The 19511-nt window shown below is 40.5% G+C and overlaps 2 protein-coding genes and 1 long non-coding RNA gene across 4 annotated transcripts in view; 2 read left to right on the top strand and 1 right to left on the bottom strand.

Moving 5' to 3' along the window:
- Positions 1–930: 930 nt before the first annotated feature.
- Positions 931–4042, bottom strand: LOC115165377 (uncharacterized). The gene is made up of 2 exons (XR_003870140.1): positions 3659–4042; positions 931–1825 (listed from the first exon to the last, which is right to left on the bottom strand). It is a non-coding gene; the product is annotated as an uncharacterized LOC115165377 (long non-coding RNA).
- On the top strand, positions 2907–13800 carry LOC115165375 (tumor necrosis factor receptor superfamily member 14). 2 transcript variants are annotated; one of them, XM_029718458.1, is made up of 10 exons: positions 2907–3143; positions 4039–4128; positions 10449–10574; positions 10884–10979; positions 11179–11263; positions 12460–12629; positions 12786–12800; positions 12895–12914; positions 13121–13167; positions 13555–13800. In XM_029718458.1, exons 1-10 carry the CDS (start codon positions 3107–3109, stop codon positions 13619–13621), a joined length of 753 nt encoding a protein of 250 aa, XP_029574318.1. In that variant the 5' UTR covers positions 2907–3106; the 3' UTR covers positions 13622–13800. The 2 variants fall into 2 exon arrangements, with proteins under 2 accessions (XP_029574318.1, XP_029574317.1); XM_029718457.1 differs by having other exon boundaries at positions 2913–3143; positions 10821–10979.
- Positions 13801–18145: 4345 nt separating this feature from the next.
- The window catches only part of LOC115165374 (protein kinase C zeta type-like), a 128831-nt gene continuing 127465 nt past the window's right edge, over positions 18146–19511 (top strand). Inside the window, exons 1-2 of the mRNA XM_029718456.1 lie at positions 18146–18250; positions 18387–18475. Of these exons, the coding sequence (XP_029574316.1) occupies positions 18236–18250; positions 18387–18475 (104 nt within the window). The 5' untranslated portion in view covers positions 18146–18235. The remainder of the gene's footprint in view (positions 18251–18386; positions 18476–19511) is intronic.

The raw sequence follows: 19511 nt of genomic DNA, 5'->3' as shown, positions 1-19511 counted from the left end.
ATTATTAGCTTTGGATAGAAAACACTCCAAAGTTTCTAAAACTGTTTGAATGGTGTCTGTGAGTATAACCGAACTCATTTGGCAGGCCAAAACGTGAGAAGATTCTGTACAGGAAGTACCCTGTCTGACCATTTCTTGCCCTTCTTTGTCATCTCTATTCATTACAAAGGATCTCTGCTGTTACGTGACACTTCCTACGGCTCCAATGGGCTCTCAGAGCCCGGGAAAAACCTGAATGATGTAATTCAAAGCCCTGGCTGAAACACACGAGCGCTTTTGCTAAGTGGTCTATCAGAGGACAAAGGGCTTAGGCGCGGGCACTGGCCGCCCCCGCCTTTCTGTTTTTCCCTCTGTTTACAGACATGCAGATTCCCGGTCGGAATATTATCGCTTTTCTACAAGATAAATTGCATAAAAATTGATTTTAAACAGCGGTTGACATGCTTCGAAGTACGGTAATGGAATATTTAGAATTTTTTTGTCACGTTATGCGCCATGCGCGCGACCGTGATTTACCATTGGGATAGTGTCTAGAACTCACGAACAAAACGTCGCTGATGGAACATAACGATGGATTATTTGGGACCAAACCTACATTTGTTATTGAAGTAGAAGTCCTGGGAGTGCATTCTGACGAAGAACAGGAAAGGTAAGACCATTTTTCTTATAGTAAATCTGATTTTGGTGAAGGCTAAACTTGCCAGGTGTCTAAATAGCTAGCCCGTGATGGCTGGGCTATGTACTTAGAATATTGCAAAATGTGCTTCATCCGAAAAGCTATTTTAAAATCGGACATATCGAGTGCATAGAGGAGTTCTGTATCTATAATTCTTAAAATAATTATGCTTTTTGTGAACATTTATCGTGAGTAATTTAGTAAATTGTTATTCTGACTATTACTTCCTACTGGTCATATGACGATATTGATTATTTTGTCTCAACGCTAATGCTTGGATTTCTACAGAGACAAAGGCCTACAAATGCCTATAGTGGTATGTTAATGTGCACCCCCCCTGTATTTTATATCATACTCACTGTGGCAAGGAGATAGATGACAGAAATTGTTCTGTTATTTCTATTGCCTCGAGGGTTCCACTTTTTATGTTTTATTGAGTTGAGGTTTAATTTGAAGGAATCAGACACCGAGGGACCGAACGCTGTTTCTGGGAACAAGAACAGGTAAATGTTTTGTTAACATATGTACAGAATGGTATGCATGAGTTCTCATGAACTTCAGCCAGAATATGTATGATTTAGTACTTTTCATCTTTTTCATGTAAACTTGGCATGTTATTAATATTATCCTTACCAGATTCATGCCCCTAGGACATTCTTTACAACAATCCAGTCTGAGGTTCATTGGCCTGAGATGTAGTGGACAGAAACTATGACCTTGATACATGGCCTGAAACCCTAAAATACAATTCCCAATTAAATGTTTTTGTTTGTAAAACCTTCCAATACTGGGGATGAAGATGTATACCCTAGTAGGAGCCAGGTCTGTCCAAGGGAAGGTCAGGTGGCCGTAAGTTTAATGGTCAGTCCAAGTCATTTGAGCGTAACTGGATCTAAAGGAGTTTTGTAAGACAATGTACCTGGTCTTTGGAAGATGGTGCAGGATACAATTGCAATTTGGAGCAATTGTCCTTAAACAGAGGAAATCTACAGATGATCCCACAACATCCCCATGGAACTTGTTCTTCTGGTGATGGTGTACTGTAGATTATGTTGATACAAACTGTGTGTAACAGTACTCTTCTTGCGTTGTCTACAATCAATCATCGACACGAACTCCAATTTGTAACACCAGTCATTGAGATGTATTCTGATAGGGAACAGCACAAAATTGCACGTCATGCAATGCACGGCTCACCATCCAACTCTGCACTCACGCACTGTACAAAATATACAACCCCCCCACCAGACACAGTAAGTTGCTAGCTAGTATTAGCTGGAATTCTCTACAACAAAATGCACAACAAATATACACCAAAAAACGCTGCATCGTATGTGTGGTGTTCTAGTAACATTTACAAACAAATTAATTTAAAATTGTACATTTAAATCATCACTTGGGAGTATAAAAAAATCACTTTTGACGTACAGTGCTTTGCAACCAACAACTTACCACTGGTTTGGTGCTTGTTCACTGGGACGATTCTTACTGAAACATCCTCCCTCGTAAGCAAGCCCCGCAAACCAGCCAATAAGATGCCATGTTGAGTAGGTGAAGGCAAGACAAAACCAAAACCCCGTTGGCTTAACAATAAAGTAGCAAGGGGAAATCACCAATATAACCCTGTTATATGTGCAAAGGACCTTTGAATAACATGGCCTTGACACTGGTTTGGGAAAAATGGATTTGTTGTGTGACCATGGATTTGTATAATCCCATTCCCCACAGAGGCAATGGTGCAAAGTGGGGGCCATGTCCTGTGTGTGACCCTGATGCATCACAATGGGACTCCAATTAATTATACACACTTTATGACTTTTCTTACTGTCCATGATTGTATAGTTCCTTTGCTTTTGATGCACATTTTGTACATATTGTATTATACAGTGTTTAGCAGATTATTCACGTAATACAGATTTTGCATTGGTCATGGGTTGTGTTTGTTTCACCAGCCATCAGTGCTCAGTCTCTCTGATGTATGTTTTTTTCTGTGTAAATATGGTGGCAAATCCATTGTCCCCTCTTGGGATTAATAGAGGAGCTGCAGTAAAATGTTATGTTCAAGTGTTCCAATGACCTTACATTGTAAGCATGTATTAAAGCAAAATGTGAACTGCAAGGATGTGAGTGGGCCAGTTAAGTTTATTTGTATAATGTACCTCCTAATATTTCAGACCTATTATAGACTAAATTCAATGGTTTTCAGTTATACTTCAGGGAATATATGCGTTTTCTAAGAATTTGAACGTGCCAATAACGTCATATCCGGTGTCATGTGAACGCACCCTGCTTGCTATACTGGCTAAACAAGAGGCACAGATATTTGACTAATAATAGTGTTTTAAAAGCATATGTGACATATAATTGTTGGCTAGTATCAGTATTAATGTATCGTCACAACGTTCTGACGTCTTTCTTCATCAAGTGAAAATGATATGCCTTTCGTCTGCACAGTATGTCCTCATTGGTAAGTTAGCTGGTTTACCTAACTAGCTACATTTAGGTTTTACAAAATGGTGATAAAAATGGGCGTCCTGCTATATCAAATAGTCCAACTATCACATTTCAGATTGAATCAGCAAACTTGAGTTGACGATGCTAGCTAGGTAGCTAGCAACTTAATTTACATCCACCACACCCATGTGCATGTTGCCAAAGTAATAAGACGTATGCTAGCTATGTTGAAACCAACGCAAATGCTTTCATCGGAGTTTAATGAATCCTTCCTTGCCAAACAGTTGCACCACATAACAATGTATATTTGGTAGCACTAACCCTTACAATAGTCTGCATGTATAGTTAGCTACAACAATCTGTTTTACGACATTAGCTAGACAATGAGAAGAAAAACATCAAGGTTGAGGGAGCAGCGGAAGTGATGCGCACATTGAGTTTCAATCTGATGACGGACATAAAATCCCCAATGATGATTAAATTAACGTTTTATGGATTTAGATTATTATTTTTTTTAATCAGACTTACTTTGGTTAGTCTAGCGTACTCATCTGACGACGTGGTTACAGTATTTCGGAGCCGAAATTAATTGCGCATCCTGCTACGGTCAAGGTTTGTGGAGCTTGGATTTTTTATTTTTTTATTTTTTAAAACCACTCCCCTGACTTGAAGTCCATAGAGGGATGTTGTTTTAAGTCAGTCTGACAGTCGTTGGCATCCGGCCACTATCTTGTAGATTTCCACTTATGGGGAGGAAGACACAAAGTTATCATTTGTTTTAATTACAAGTTCCTGACTGTGTTATTTTCAACTCCAATGTCATTGTTAAGGGCATGGCAATTAAGGAGTTGTCAAGAGAGAACAAACAGACTGGCCCTTAGCCTATGCATCTTTTTTGTCTGTTTCAGGTTTGAATTTTATGCATGTATTTGGAAGCGATTGTGGTCCAGCAGAATACAAAAAGGTCGATGGGCAGTGCTGCCCAATGTGTGGTAAAGGTAATGTTAATTTATGCATTAGCTTTTTCAATGTTGTTGAATTGCACATTACCAGTAAACAAGGGGCAGGCACATTTCTACAGGTAGCCTACAATATCTCACACACTACAGTGTTTTCAGAGGCCTTATGCAGCAAATGGGAGGTGTCTTGTTTTGTACGCTTTGTACAAATAATAAAACGCAGAACTACAAGATGTTTCTTAACATAACTCTTTATTAACTAGCTACAACTACATGTTCGCCTATCTCCAACCACGATCAACTGACGATGCCCTAACCGTCTGGGTGGTCTTAACCAATCACTGCACAGTAGGATACGGCGGTAAAATGCATCCAATTATAATTCAGTATGTATTCACATATGAATATTACATCCCCCTTCTTTTAAAACAAAATACAAATGTTTACATATTCTAAGCTTTTCTTTTGAATACATGCCCTGTAGTTTGAACTCAAGGTAAGTAACCATTTATATTGCATAATACACCAACTGAATCAACAGACTCTGAAACAAGGATCCAACATACTGTTACTTTTAGAACAAGGGATTCTCAGCAACTCAGCTTTCACTGTAGAAATGACATCTTAACATTTCAAAGAAATACAATACCAAAGCATTTCAAGTGAACTTTCAATAACAAGTTTACAGTCTGGAACTCTTTTAGGGCAGCGATCCGCCTACACCCTTTGACATTTCACAGGTCGAGGACAGCTCTGTGCTTGACCTCTCTTCCTGACCTTGTGCGATATGATGTTGAGCATGCTTCTGTGTCAGTCAACAGCTCTTGTGGTGTTGCAGGTAAGTATGGTGTATGTTGTGCTGTGTGTGTGTTTAGTCCATCACGTTCTCTTTCAGGGGAACAGTTCATCTCATCAGTGTGTTGTTCTTTTGTGTTCAGTAAGTGACGACGATTGCGGCGATACACTGCTCCTTCTGCTGTGCGGACGTGATATGAACGTTCAGTGTCAGCTGGCTGGATGACGACTGCTGGTTTCCAGAGGCCATGCTCCTGGATTCTAACTGACTCTCCGTCGATCAGTGGTGGCAGTGGTCTAGCTGACCTTTCGTAGTATCGCTTTTGTTGTTGTCTCTGTGCACGTTTTCCATGCATTTCATTGTAGCTGACGACCTCAGGTTGCAGCTGCTGGTTGGTGCTGGGAAGGGTTGAGCGAAGTCTGCGGCTCATCAACAGCTGGGCTGGTGATTTGAAGTTGTCAACTGGAGTGTTGCGGTATTCAAGGAGACTGAGGTAGGGGTCTCTCTTGTCTGCTTTTGCTTTGTCCATGAGTGATTTAGCAATCTGCACAGATTTTTCAGCAAGGACATTACTTTGAGGGTAATGTGGGCTTGTGGTGACATGTGTGAACTCCCATGCTTTTGTGAAGGATTCAAACTCATTTGATTTGTAACAGGGCCCATTGTCAGATATTAAAGTCTCTACAATGCCATGCCTGGCAAAGGCTGCTTTTAGCTTGTGTATCACAGCTGCAGATGTGGTGCTGTGAAGCTTGTCGAGTTCGAAGTATCTGCTGTAGTAGTCCACTGTTACGATGTAGTCCTCGTTGTTCCAGGTGAACAGATCGGTTGCCACGACCTGCCAGGGTCGGTCTGGGATACAGTGAGGTAACATTGGCTCTTTGGTGTTTGAGGGGCGTCTTTCAAGACAGATGGTGCATCTACCAACAATGTCCTCTATTTGTTTGCACATTCCAGGCCAAAACATAATGTCCCGTGCTCTCTGTTTGCACTTTTCCATGCCCATGTGTCCAGCATGGATCTTTGTCAAAATCTCTTCTCTTGAGACTGGTAGGAATAATGATTTTCTTTCCTTTGAAAATGATTCCGTTGATCTGTGATAGTTCATCACGATGGTTCCAGAATTCTGAGACGCTCTGAGGGCATTTTCTCCTCTCCTCAGGCCGTCCATCCTGTATGACTTCCCTCAGCTGTGTGAGTTGAGAGTCCTTTCCTGTTTCTGCTTGGATCTCCTTCAGTTTTGTGTCACTAACTGGTAAGTTGCTGTACACAGTGTGTACTTGCATGTCCATGCCTTCACTGAGGCTGCTGTCCTTGTAGGTAAGAAACTTCCTGGAGAGTGTGTCTGCGACAGGGATGTCTTTGCCTGGACGGTGAGTGATTGTGAAGTCGTATTTTTGTAGTTGAAGGATCATTCTCTGTAGCCTTGGCGGGGCTGCAGCTAGTGGTTTCCTCATGATTGACTCAAGGGGCTTGTGGTCGGATTCCACAATGACTTGTCGTCCATATACGTACTGATGGAAACGTTTACATCCGAACAGAATGGCATAGAGCTCCTTTTCAATTTGAGCGTAGTTGATTTCACAGTCTGTGAGAGATTTGGAAGCGTAGCCGATGGGCTTTCCTTCTTGCAGTAGCACTGCACCTAGTCCATACTTCGACGCGTCCACTTGGAGTCTGAGCTCTTTGTTGGGGTCGTAGTAGGCAAGGATTGGTCCTGGTTCTCTCGTGATCAAGTCTTTCACATTCTGGAAAGCAATGTCGTGTTGCTTGTCCCAAAGAAACTCACTGGACTGCTTTAGCAGTTGACGCAGGGGTGCATTAGCATTGGAGAGGCTGGGTGTGAACTTGGATAAGTAGTTGACCATGCCAAGCACTGTTTCCAGCTCTGCACGGTTTTTTGGTGGCTCCATTTCTTTTATGGCTGAGATCTTCTGTGGATCTGGCTTGATTCCATTCGCTGTGAGAAGATGTCCGAAGTAGCTGACCTCTGTAGCGCCGACTGTGCTCTTCTCTGGGTTGAGCCGGACTCCTCTCTCGCGGGATCTTTGCAGCATCGCGCGGAGGTTTCGGTCGTGCTCCTCTTTGGTTCGACCATAGACAAGGATGTCATCCACAATTGCCACAACTCCGTCGAGGCCTTCGTAGGCTTCGTCAATCTTTCGCTGAAACTCGTCTTGGGCTGAGATAATCCCAAAAGGCAGGCGACGGAACCTGTAGCGTCCAAACGGTGTGTTGAATGTTGTGAGCTTAGATGACTCTTCTGTGAGCTTGATAGCCCAGTAGCCTGATCTAGCGTCCATGACACTGAAGTAGTGTGCTCCCGCTAGCTTGTGTGTGATGCCATCTAGCGTCGGTAAAGGGTAATGGGGCCGTTTGATAGCCTTGTTCAAGTCTCTTGGGTCGAGGCATACTCGGAGCTTGCCTGTGCGTGGTTTCTCCACCACCACTAACGCGTTTACCCAGTCGGTCGGTTCTGTAACCTTGGTGACTATGTCAGATTGCTCCATGCTCTCCAACTCTTTCTTCAGACGGGCACGGAGAGCAAGGGGAATCTTTCTCTGGGGGTAGACCACAGGGGTTGCGTCTGGGTCAAGGTGAATGGTACATTCTCCTGGGAATAATCCTATTCCTGTAAAGACATCAGCAAACTCCTCCAGTACATTTCCTGTCTCTACTGGTGCTGTTACTGATAAAACTAGCTTGATGAGGTCCATGTCTAAACATGCTTTAAGACCTAGCACTGCAGGTGCTCTAGTGTCAACAACGTAAAAGTCCAACATCATGTCACTTTCCTTGTATTTGCATTTGAAAGTGCATGTGCCTTTTACTGGGAGCTGTTCACCACCATAACCAGTCAGTCTGCGAGTGGTGGGCTGTAGCTCGCACTCAGATGTCAAGCTGCGGTACTTATTCAGAGGAATAATGTTTACTTGTGCACCAGTGTCTAGTTTGAACTTTAGCTTTGTGCCTTGTGTTCCTATCTCAATGTCAGCAAAGGCTTGCTCTGTCTCTGTGACCTTTTTTGTGTCACTGAATCAATAAACAGTTCATCATCATTTGACTTTTTGATTGACATTTCATCTTCACTCACTGTGTGTACTGTTTTTCCACGGTAAGATCTGCACACTTTTGCAAAGTGATTCCATTTACCACATTTAGTACACTGTTTGCCTTTAGCTGGGCAATTTCCTTGTTCGCCATGCACTTTGTATCCACAATATCCACATGTTTTGGGGCGTTTTGAGTCTGTGTCGCTCTGTTTTGGAGTTATGTCTCTCTCCGTTCTGAAACGCGCTCTCTGGGTACCGGAGGTGTGCTTTGATGTCTGCCTGACTGCGTGCACTACTTGTTCACGTGATGCGCTCGTGCTGCGGCGCGAAATGGTTTTCATCTGAGCCTGTGCTAGCTCGTGAGATCTGGCTATGTCGATAGCTTTGTCCAGCGTTAGCTCAGACCCAACATTCAAAAGTTTCTCTCTCACTCGCGGTGAGTGTATTCCAAATACGATACGGTCCCTGACCATCTCATCCTTGTTTGCATAATCACAGTCTTTCACAAGCAGACACAGCTCAGTCACAAACGGTTCAAAAGACTCGCCAGCTCCCTGTACTTTCTCATGGAATTTGTACCTGGCGAAAATCGTATTAGTCTTCGGCACAACATATGCTTCAAAACGATCGTAGTATGTTTTCAGTACCTTTGATTCAGCCTCGGTAAGTGTCCATGTGTTGTAAATATCTCTCTCTTTTTCACCGATCCAGAGGAGCAGGTAGCTACATTTTTCCTCTTCTCCTCTTTCCTTCAGAGGACCCGTGAACATTAGCTTCACATGCTGTTTGTACTTACGCCATGCATCGGGTAAGTTTGTAGACTCCCAGTCCATTCGAGGTGAAGGAACTCCAGAAAAATTCATCTTTTAAGACCATTTACTCTGACACCATGTCTTGTTTTGTACGCTTTGTACAAATAATAAAACGCAGAACTACAGGATGTTTCTTAACATAACTCTTTATTAACTAGCTACAACTACATGTTTGCCTATCTCCAACCACGATCAACTGACGATGCCCTAACCGTCTGGGTGGTCTTAACCAATCACTGCACAGTAGGATACGGCGGTAAAATGCATCCAATTATAATTCAGTATGTATTCACATATGAATATTACAGGAGGCATTGTTTGTGTCCGAAGACCCATACTAGCGTACTACATGCTTAAACTCCATACTATGTACTCATCGTCACATACTATTTAGCACGTATCGTTTAGTAAAAAGTATGCCACAGCACAGTAGCGGCTCCTGACTGCGTTCCACTTCCATTAATTTCTCTAAACTCTGACTAGAATGTAGTGATAGGCCTACTCAGGCTGGTTATAGGCAGACTATCACACTGAGCCTATACCGTAGCCAATAAAGTCTATCTATCCTATTTAAAGAGGACAGAAACAGATAGTTTGGTTCCATTTCAACATATTTATTAATGAAATCAAAGTGCTGTAACATATATAAATTAAATAGCCTAGTACACACATCAAAACTTTTCAAATGTTCAAATCAAAAGGTATTGCACAGAAAAACGTGGACAGTCGGGTGCATCGCAAATTCAGAACCGCTGGACAGCAACATAATAAACTAAAGTACTGATATTTGGGAACGAGATCAGAATGACCGCTATGGCTTGATCCATAACTTAAATAATTCAAAAGGTAGCCTAGATTACAAAACTAAAACAATCCGTTCATATCAAAAGGCCTGATTAACATGACATCAATAACGCAGCCACATCCCGAGTCCCCGGTGCTGACACACTCAGAAATCAAAAGTTGATTTAGTATTTAGTTTAAAAGGGCTGACTTTTAAATGAGAGAACAGAAATCCACTTTGGGTAAAAAACTAAAAAAAGACCAGGATGTAATACTCATGATCATTTTAAGGAGAACAAAAACTACTTAGGCTACATTCAAACACCACGGCAGAAGTTTCTCTATTCGGCATTTTCCCATTTAAAGGGTCACTTATCCAAATTTTAACATTATATTTACTATCTCCAGAACCATGCCAGTATGTAGTGAAAAAGATAGAAGATCAGGTCCTAAGAAAACAACCCCCTTTGAATGATGCAGAGAGCTGTGTTATATGAAACACTGGTTCTGTCCGAATACCCATACTTGTGTCTTGCATAGTCGGCCGTCTGAGTATGCGAAAAAGGAACGTTTTATACTATGTGATATTTAAAAAAATCAAGTATACTTTAAATGGACAGATGTCACTCATTTCGGCTTTGACAACATCTGATCAATTAAATATGGGGATACCCTACTGAAATCAACAAAGTGCAGTTAACATGTTTTTATAGGAGATTAATTTTCGAAAATCGAGTATGGTTTAAATGCCAGGATGTTATACTCTTCTAGTAGAATTCGATGCACACTTTTCCATAGTGCATTGGAAGAGGTGGGCTGTGAGTTCTCTTCAAATAGCCAAACAACAAGACTAGGCTACTTAAAGAAAATGTGTAACGTCGCAATAAGTTAAGACATGTTATTTTCTATGATTAGGCTTGGTGGTCCGCAGAGATTGTACAATAGACTCCAGCACATCTTGCATACCCTGTATGAGAGGGGCCTACATGAACGAGGCCAATGGTCTAACCAAGTGCTTTCCCTGCAGTCCCTGTGACCCAGGTACATTTACATTTCTTCCAAACCTTCCCATCTTTCCTTTTAGCAGTAGACATCATCCCCTTTTCACTGCTGAGCTGAGTTGTATGGCACTGGCTTGGTTCTGCATCCACCAACTGGAAAGTAAAATAGAAAATATCTGAGCCAGTGTCTTACGTTTCAGGTCACCACAATAGTGTGAAAAGGGTATGAGGTGCCTTCTCATAAGTGGTCCTCTGACTGAAATGAATCAACCCTGATATTTTCCAGGACAGGGCATGTTCACTCAGACAGAATGCAAACCAACAAGTAACACAGTCTGCGACGTTCTAGATGGATACTACTGTAGAAGCTACTCATCCAACTCCGAGTGTAACTTTGCAGTAGAACATACACACTGTTCACCGGGACAGAGTACTAAATCACCTGGTAAGTATAAAGTAGAGGATAAATATCGTACAGGACATTATAATTCTGATAAATGAATATAACATGGGCTCTAGATAGCTTAGTGCTTTTTCTCCTCTGGTTTATTTTTGAAGTGAAGTCATACCTCAGGTGATTTTGACTTCTCCAGCACCACAATGGTTTACTTTTGAACAGAACATTGTTTGTTCTCACCTTATAGGAACAAAGACAACAGATACCATATGTGAGGAGTGTCAGCATGGCTTTTACTCACAACATGGTGTGAACTGCACTGCTTGGACTGAGTAGGTCATCGTTTGTGTTCTAGAGTTCCTTAAATTGCTTTAGGTTTCTTTTTTCTTTAAAAGTAATGGTGACATTGATGATATTATATTTCACTAAACAGTATCAATGCTCAGATGGCAATCTATAAATTATGTTCTGGCAACCAGATAATGGTTGACAATATAATTACAGGCTGGATTAATGGTAAATCCATTTGAATTCATTCACTTTTTGACAGCACACATTTTGATTTAAACGAAACCTTCCATACATATTTGCCCATTGTAGAATTGCTCAGAAAGTTACTTTTTGAACCTGAAGGCCAAAACATTCAGGAGATAAAGGTGCTGACTGACCTGTTTTGCATACCCCACCATACCATGAGACATCTATGTCTTCATCACTGGAAAAGATAAACGGTTGAGATTTGATACAAAGCTTAAACTATTTTATAATTGTTGGAAGGGGAAAAAAGTATTCTAAAGATGTATTTTTTATTTTTTACCTTAAATGTCCATCTAAAAAGCCTATTTTAGGTCATGAGGTTTTTGTGTTGTGCCACCATCGGTTGAGACAACATGCTCTTGAAAACAGGGTGAGTAATGTTTTGATAATAAATGTTCTAAAATAGGAATACAATTGAAATGTAAACTTTCAAATGGTACCACAAAGATGGTTGGAGGTCCACACATCAGTGAATTTTGACTTAAATGTGAATATCTGTTTTAAATTACACTGTCAATCCTCCATAGGAAACCAATTGAATTCATAGAAATATAGATGATAGAATAAATATGACCATTTAAGTTGACATTTAACTGTGGGTGAACCGGCGGCCATCTTTGTGGTAATAATTAGTACTCATCACTGCATTCTCTCTCATGAAGTTGGTTGGCTCTCTGATGTCACATAGGTTGATATCTTTTCCAGTGATGAAGCCATGGATATCTCATGGTATGGTGGGGTTTTCAAAATGGATCAAATTTGAGCACCTTCATCTCCTGAATGTTTTGTCATTCAGATCCAAAAAGTAACTTTATAACCACTTCTATAGGCAAATATGTATGGAAAGTCTTGCTTAAATCAAATGGAATGCTGTCAAAAAGTGATTGAATTGAAATGGATTTACCATTAATCCATATAAAACCTGACATTACAATATGCTGTAGTTGACCTGCATAATTAAATAAGTGTTTATGTGTTTCTTACTCTGCAGTTGTGCAGCAATGGGACGCGTGAAGACTGAAGATGGAAATTCTAGTCAAGATGTTATTTGTAACAAAGTGCCACCAAGGAGCCATACCACTCTAATAGCTCCATTATTATTATTATTATTATTATTATTATTAGTAGTAGCTGTACTGTTTTGTTTCTACCTGGCAAGAGGTTAGTCCTTTGTTTATCTAACTTTATTTCTCTTTTAAATGAGTCATTTCTTTAAAAGCATGTAATTGTCATGTAACTTGCTACTCTAATACATACACATGCAATTCATGGTGAGTTGTCTTTACCCTACTAATCTGATTACTCTTGTGTTTTCAGCTAAGCGTAAGAAAGGTCAGTCTATATTTATTTGCATTAATACCTTCCTCACCATCTTAACTAGTTTGTTTTGCTTCTATTAATATGAGTCTTTTTACTGAACTTTCAGAGCTGCATGAATTCTGTGAGGTAAGTTATTCTATTTCACTTTTCTAGTAATTTGAAGTTTTAATATAAACCCTCTTAACATTATCAAATCCATTGTCAAAGTTAGTTTTTCGCTTAAAAATGGTTTCTAGTGAGGGAAATTCTGTTAATTTTATGGATAAAGAATTCAATGCTGTTTAGTTCATTTTAGTTGCTATAGCGATCCTAACTTGTGTAATACACCATAGGTTCCTGTGCAAGAAACGGGACCTCTACAAGTCACCAGTAACTCCCCGTACGTTATCTATTTGGATTCAATATTTCAGACTATCGTAGTAATAACTGAGTAATGCAGATGACTTTATACTAGGGATGGGACTATAACAGTATTGTGATGCTCGTTAGTATCGTGACAAGGAAACAAAACACAAAGCTGACTTAACTTTGTTAGGAAAACAGCGCTAATGTTGTAAACAAACATCATTATGTTTTCATGCAGTCACATTTATATTATAGCAGACAATATTTTACATACAGGAGGTTTTTAAAGGACCAAAGAGTTTGGTTTGCTTTTTGTTTTAATTTTTGCCCTGGAAAAAATATTTCAATACTGGTATCGACCCAGCCCTACTTTATGCTATTCCTAACTAAATTATTGACTTGTTTGCTTCTTGTTTTCCAGAGTGGAAACAGCAGAGAATGTGCCTGGTGATGTAACTGATGTGGACTTTCAGCATCCACTAAACTAATTTCACTGTTTTGAAACCCCCAAACTGTTTGATGATTGCTTGAATAACAATTCAATTGTATTCCCATGTTTTAATACACTTGTACATTTGTCAATATTGCGAAAAATGATCAACATCAGAATACAGTGGTGCCACAGGTGCACATACAGTTGAAGTCGGAAGTTTACATACACCTTCGCCAAATACATTTAAACTCTGTTTTCACAATTCCTGACATTTAGTCCTAGTAAAAATTCCCCTGTCTTAGGTCAGTTAGGATCACCACTTTATTTTAAGAATGTGAAATGTCAGAATAATAGTAGAGAGATGGACTTAGTTCAGCTTTTATTTCATTCATCACATTCCCAGTGGGTCAGAAGTTTACATACACTCAATTAGTATTTGGTAGCATTGCCTTTAAATTGTTTAAATTGGGTCAAACATTTCAGGTAGCCTTCCACAAGCTTCCCACAATAAGTTGGGTGAATTTTGGCCCATTCCTCCTGACAGAGCTGGTGTAACTGAGTCAGGTTTGTAGGCCTCCTTGCTCACACACACTTTTTCAGTTCTGCCCACAAATTTTCTATGGGATTGAAGTCAGGGCTGGCCACTCCAATACCTTGACTTTGTTGTCCTTAAGCCATTTTGCCACAACTTTGGAAGTATGCTTGGGTCATTGTCCATTTGGAAGACCCATTTGCAACCAAGCTTCAACTTCCTGACTGATGTTGCTTCAATATATCCACATAATTTTCCTACCTCATCATGCCATCTATTTTGTGAAGTGCACCAGTCCCTCCTGCAGCAAAGCACCCCCACAACTGTGCTTTACGGTTGGGATGGTGTTCGGCTTGCAAGCCTCCCCCTTTTTCCTCCAAACATAATGATGGTCATTATGGCCCAAAAGTTCTATTTTTGTTTCATCAGACCAGATGATATTTCTTCAAAAAGTATGATCTTTGTCCCCATGTGCAGTTGCAAACCGTAGTCAGGCTTTTTTATGGCGGTTTTGGAGCAGTGGCTTCTTCCTTGCTGAGCGGCCTTTCAGGTTATGTCGTTATAGGACTCGTTTTACTGTGAATATAGATCCTTTTGTACCTGTTTCCTCCAGCATCTTCACAAGGTCCTTTGCTGTTCTGGGATTGATTTCCACTTTTCGCACCAAAGTACGTTCATCTGTAGGAGACAGAACGCGTCTCCTTCCTGAGCGGTATGACGGCTGCGTGGTCCCATGGTGTTTATACTTGCGTGCTATTGTTTGTACAGATGAATGTGGTATCTTCAAGCATTTGGAAATTGCTCCCGAGGATGAACCAGACTTGTGGAGGTCTACAATTTTTTTTTCTGAGGTCTTGGCTGATGTCTTATGATTTTCCCATGATGTCAAGCAGAGGCACTGAGTTTGAAGGTAGGCCTTGAAATACATCCACAGGTACACCTCCAAATGACGCAAATTATGTAAATGAGCATATCAGAAGCTTCTAAAGCCATGACATTTTCTGGAATTTTCCAAGGTGTTTAAAGACACAGTCAACTTGGTATATGTAAACGTCTGACCCACTGGAATTGTGATACAGTGAAATAGTCTGTCTGTAAACAATTGTTGGAAAAGTTACTTGTGTCATGCACAAAGTAGATGTCCTAACCGACTTTCCAAAACTATAGTTTGTTAACAAGAAATTTGTGGAGTGGTTGAAAAATGATTTGGAATGACACCAACCTAAGTGTATGTTAACTTCCGACTTCAACTGTACATGGACATACACACATGTAAATAGTGCCATACATTGCCTCAATTGTTTTCAGTCGACTGACATGATTTTTGTTGGCCTTGATGTCTTTTGTTTTTGCATTGTTGTTTTTCTGTTTTCCTTTATTTTTCTCTTTTGATAATTTCTTGTTGTGGTTGGTGCATTGGGTCCCGTGTGGCTCAGTTGGTAGAGCATGGTGTTTGCAACGCCAGGGTTGTGGGTTCGATTCCCACGGGGGACCAGTACGGGAAAAAATAAATAAAATGTAAAAAAAGGTATGAAATGTATGCATTCACTCCTGTAAGTCGCTCTGGATAAGAGCGTCTGCTAAATGACAAAAAATGTGGGGATCTCTCTGGGAACTGTGGGTGGGAGGATCTCAGAGGGCTGGTGGCCTGGTGGTTGAGAGCTTGGGCTGGTTTGCATCCCCGTTTTTGACCTTGTAAGAGATCTGTCGACGTGCCCTTAAGCAGGGCACTGCCTCAGAAATTGCAGCCCAAATAAATGCTTCACAGAGTTCAAGTAGCAAACATCTCAACATCAACTGTTCAGAGGAGACTGGGAATCAGGCCTTCATGGTTGAATTGCTGCAAAGAAACCACTACTAAAGGACACAAATAAGAAGAAGAGACTTGCTTGGGCCAAGAAACACGAGTAATGGACATAAGACCGCTGGAAATGTGTCCTTTGGTCTTGAGTCCGAATTGGAGATTTTTGGTTCCAACCGCCGTGTCTTTGTGAGAAGCGTTGTAGGTGAACGGGTGATCTCTGCATCTGTGGTTCCCACCGTGAAGCATGGAGGAGGAGCTGTTATGGTGTGGGGGTGCTTTGCTGGTGACAATGTCTGTGATTTATTTATAATTCAAGGCACATTTAACCAGCAAGGCTACCACAGCATTCTGCAACGATACGCCATGTAGTTTGGGCTTAGTCCCGCTATCGTTTGTTTTTTAACAGGACAATTACCCAACACACCTCCAGGCTGTGTAAGGGCTATTTTACTTAGAAGGAGAGTGATGGAGTGCTGCATCAGATGACATGGCTTCCACAACCCCCCGACCTCAACCCAAATGAGATGATATGGGATGAGTCGGACCGCAGTGTGAAGGAAAAGCAGCCAACAAGTGCTCAGCATATGTGGGAACTCCTTCAAAACTATTGGAAAAGCATTCCATGTAAAGCTGATTGAGAGAATGGCAAGCTGTCAAGGCAAAGGGTGGCTATTTGAAGAATCTCAAATAAAATATATTTTGATTGAACACTTTTTTGGTTACTACATGATTCCATGTGTTATTTCATAGTTTTGATGTCTTCACTATTATTCTGCAATGTGAAAAATAGTAAAAATAAAAACCCTTGAATGAGTAGGTGTTCTAACACTTTTGACCGGTAGTGTGTGTGTGTGTGTGTGTGTGTGTGTGTGTGTGTGTGTGTGTGTGTGTACACACACACACAGTGGTGCCTAATCTGTTGCTAGGATACATTTCTTAAATACAATTTGTTAGTAATACATGTCACTAAATACATAAATACAAGTTAACTGTTTCCAGTAGTAGCCTAATGGTTTGGTTCTCATAAATGAATTTACACCGTCAATCCATGAGATGGCGCACAAGTGTAACAGTTATAGCAACACTCAAGAAGTTCTCTGTTCTAGTTCTCAGTCACAGAACCCTGGAGCTGAGAGAGAATGGGCTAATCAGAACCTAATAGCTTAGTGATCAGAAGAGGTGCAGGTCGGTCTCGGTTTGGTTGTAACATTCTGATTAACGATTACCAACACTTAAATCTATAAAAGCCCACATTTAATATTCTCTTCAAATTCAGGCTAATTAAGAAAAGGTTATTACTAAAAATGTCACAAAGGAAAACTCAAGTGCTTTGATTAAATGTGTTAATTTCCTGAATTTCTAGCAGTAATTTCATTAGGCCTATCATGGCCCTTAAAATGTAAATGACTGCCATATTTGACTTGGGTAAATGTCCTAAATCAACAGGCATTGGTGTAAAGTACTTAGTATTTTTATTTATCTTACAGAGGAGCTATAACTAACTAGGCAGCTAGCTTTGTAGCCATGGATTGTGCACCTTCCATTGTTTAGCCAAGTAGCTATCTGGTTGATGTTTTCCTTTTGTTAACAGAGCAGATGAAAGCAATGTTCACCTCCAAAAATGCTGTTGTTAAATCTATATCCATACTGAAAAAGCAGTTAAGGGACCTCATGGGCACCCTTAACTTTTTCACTTAATTTAAGGTGGAAATTCACTTTATCAGTTGCACAAAGCATTTTCAAGTTATTGGAAATTTAAGGCAAAATATAAGGGGGGATTAACTTAATGTGCTTTATGCAACCGGGCCATGTACTTTACTATTTATATTTTAGCCAAATTGTATGTACTTTTTACTCCAAAAGTACTCATTACATTGTGACAGGGAAATGATCCAATTCACGCACTTATCAAGAGAAGAACATCCCTGGTCATCCCTACGTCCTCTGGAGGACTCACTAAACATGCTTATTTTAAATTATGTCTGAGTGTTGGAGTGTGCCCTGGTTATCCGTCAATTATTATAATTGTTTTAATTGGGCTTTCTGGTTTGCTTAATATAAGGAAATTGAAATGATTTATACTTTTTCTTTTGATACAAATATTTTTTTAAACTTTTACTCAAGTAGTATTTTACTGGGTGAGTTTCACTTTTACTTGAGTCATTTTCTATTTAGGTAATGTTACTTTTACCCAACACCGTCAACAGGTGATTTGGGCCGGGCCTGGCAGTGCGTTTTCTCCGCCCCCTACGGTCGGTAACCATAGCGAGCCCCATATCACCGGAGACGCTCGTGTCCAGAATTACGAATATAAAACGTTGCGTGGGAATTCCATGCGAGGCTACCAGGTAGTAGGATATTTCATGTTTGACACGTCGCAGAACATTACAGTTTCTATCGAGAGGTCAATCCAAAATGTTCCATGGAAACCTTTATCTTCAAGTGAGGCCTGTTGATACAGGTTTGTTTAGTTGTCTCTGGTAGTTCCCATCCTGGATTACAATGCCTTCTAGATACGGATCCCTGGTGGACCAGGGCTCAGAGTACGTGACAATTAAAGCGCACTACAGCGGGTGAGTATTTAGCAAGTCGGTTATGAGGATTGCATTTGCAACATTCGACTCATAAGAAAGTAACAAGTAGTTTTTTGTTGTTGGAGTCGTTCAATCGTTTCCCGAGCCATACCTCTTACTGGCTCCATGGTGTCTTAATCAACACAGGAATGCTGTCAGACCCTAGTGCAGCTGTAAGCAAGCGGGTCGGATCTGCTGGCTACGTTAGCTTCAGCCTTTATAAATTGTACGTTATAAGTGTGATCATCCTACCTTGCCTTTGAGCTACTTAATGCCCTAGGCTACAATAACTATTTCGCACCTAGGATTTATTTAATTCACAACATTGTTATTCCATCTGTGACAGTGATACTTATGTCAGTGTAAATCAGTTTTGAAACGAGCATAGGCTAAACTAGAAAGTGTTCTGCTAGCCATACTGTAGTACTTAAACGGACTGTAGTACTTAAACGGACTGTAGTACTTAAACGGTTGTCAATGGGGAATTCGAACTCTAACCAATCCACAGGTGGGTTACAGTCGTCGTCCGTAGGCCGTCATTGTAAATTAGAATTTGTTCTTAACCGACTTGCCCAGTTAAATAAAGATTCAATTGAAAAAATAAAATCAACAAATGACGCAGTTTATCGTACTTTTTCATCTAGAAGACTGCCAACCTCCATAACTTGTTGCAGCAGTCGTTCAATCTTCTCGGTGTAACAGTTGGGATAGTAGGATTTAAAGACCGTTACATCTGATGCTTTGTTGAAAGTGACAACCTACAGCGTGATATTTGCAATGATTTCCGAAGCATCTATTTAGCCTAATACAGGGTTTATGATGTCTTCATAAAGCCTTAAAAGTTAGTTTCTTAAATGTTGAACTGGCTGGATGGGACCAAGTGCCATTATATAATAAATGGCAATGGGGATATGGGACAGTGACAAGGGTGTGTGTGCACATACATGTACATAGTTGGACAACCCTGTTTGACCTCTTCACGTAATGGTCATATTGGAGTGATCCTCGCTATATGAGCAACATTACAATTCCCGCC

Source organism: Salmo trutta, chromosome 28 (genome assembly GCF_901001165.1).
Source record: "Salmo trutta chromosome 28, fSalTru1.1, whole genome shotgun sequence".
Lineage (NCBI taxonomy): Eukaryota > Metazoa > Chordata > Actinopteri > Salmoniformes > Salmonidae > Salmo > Salmo trutta.
This window is presented reverse-complemented; position numbering and strand designations above follow the sequence as displayed.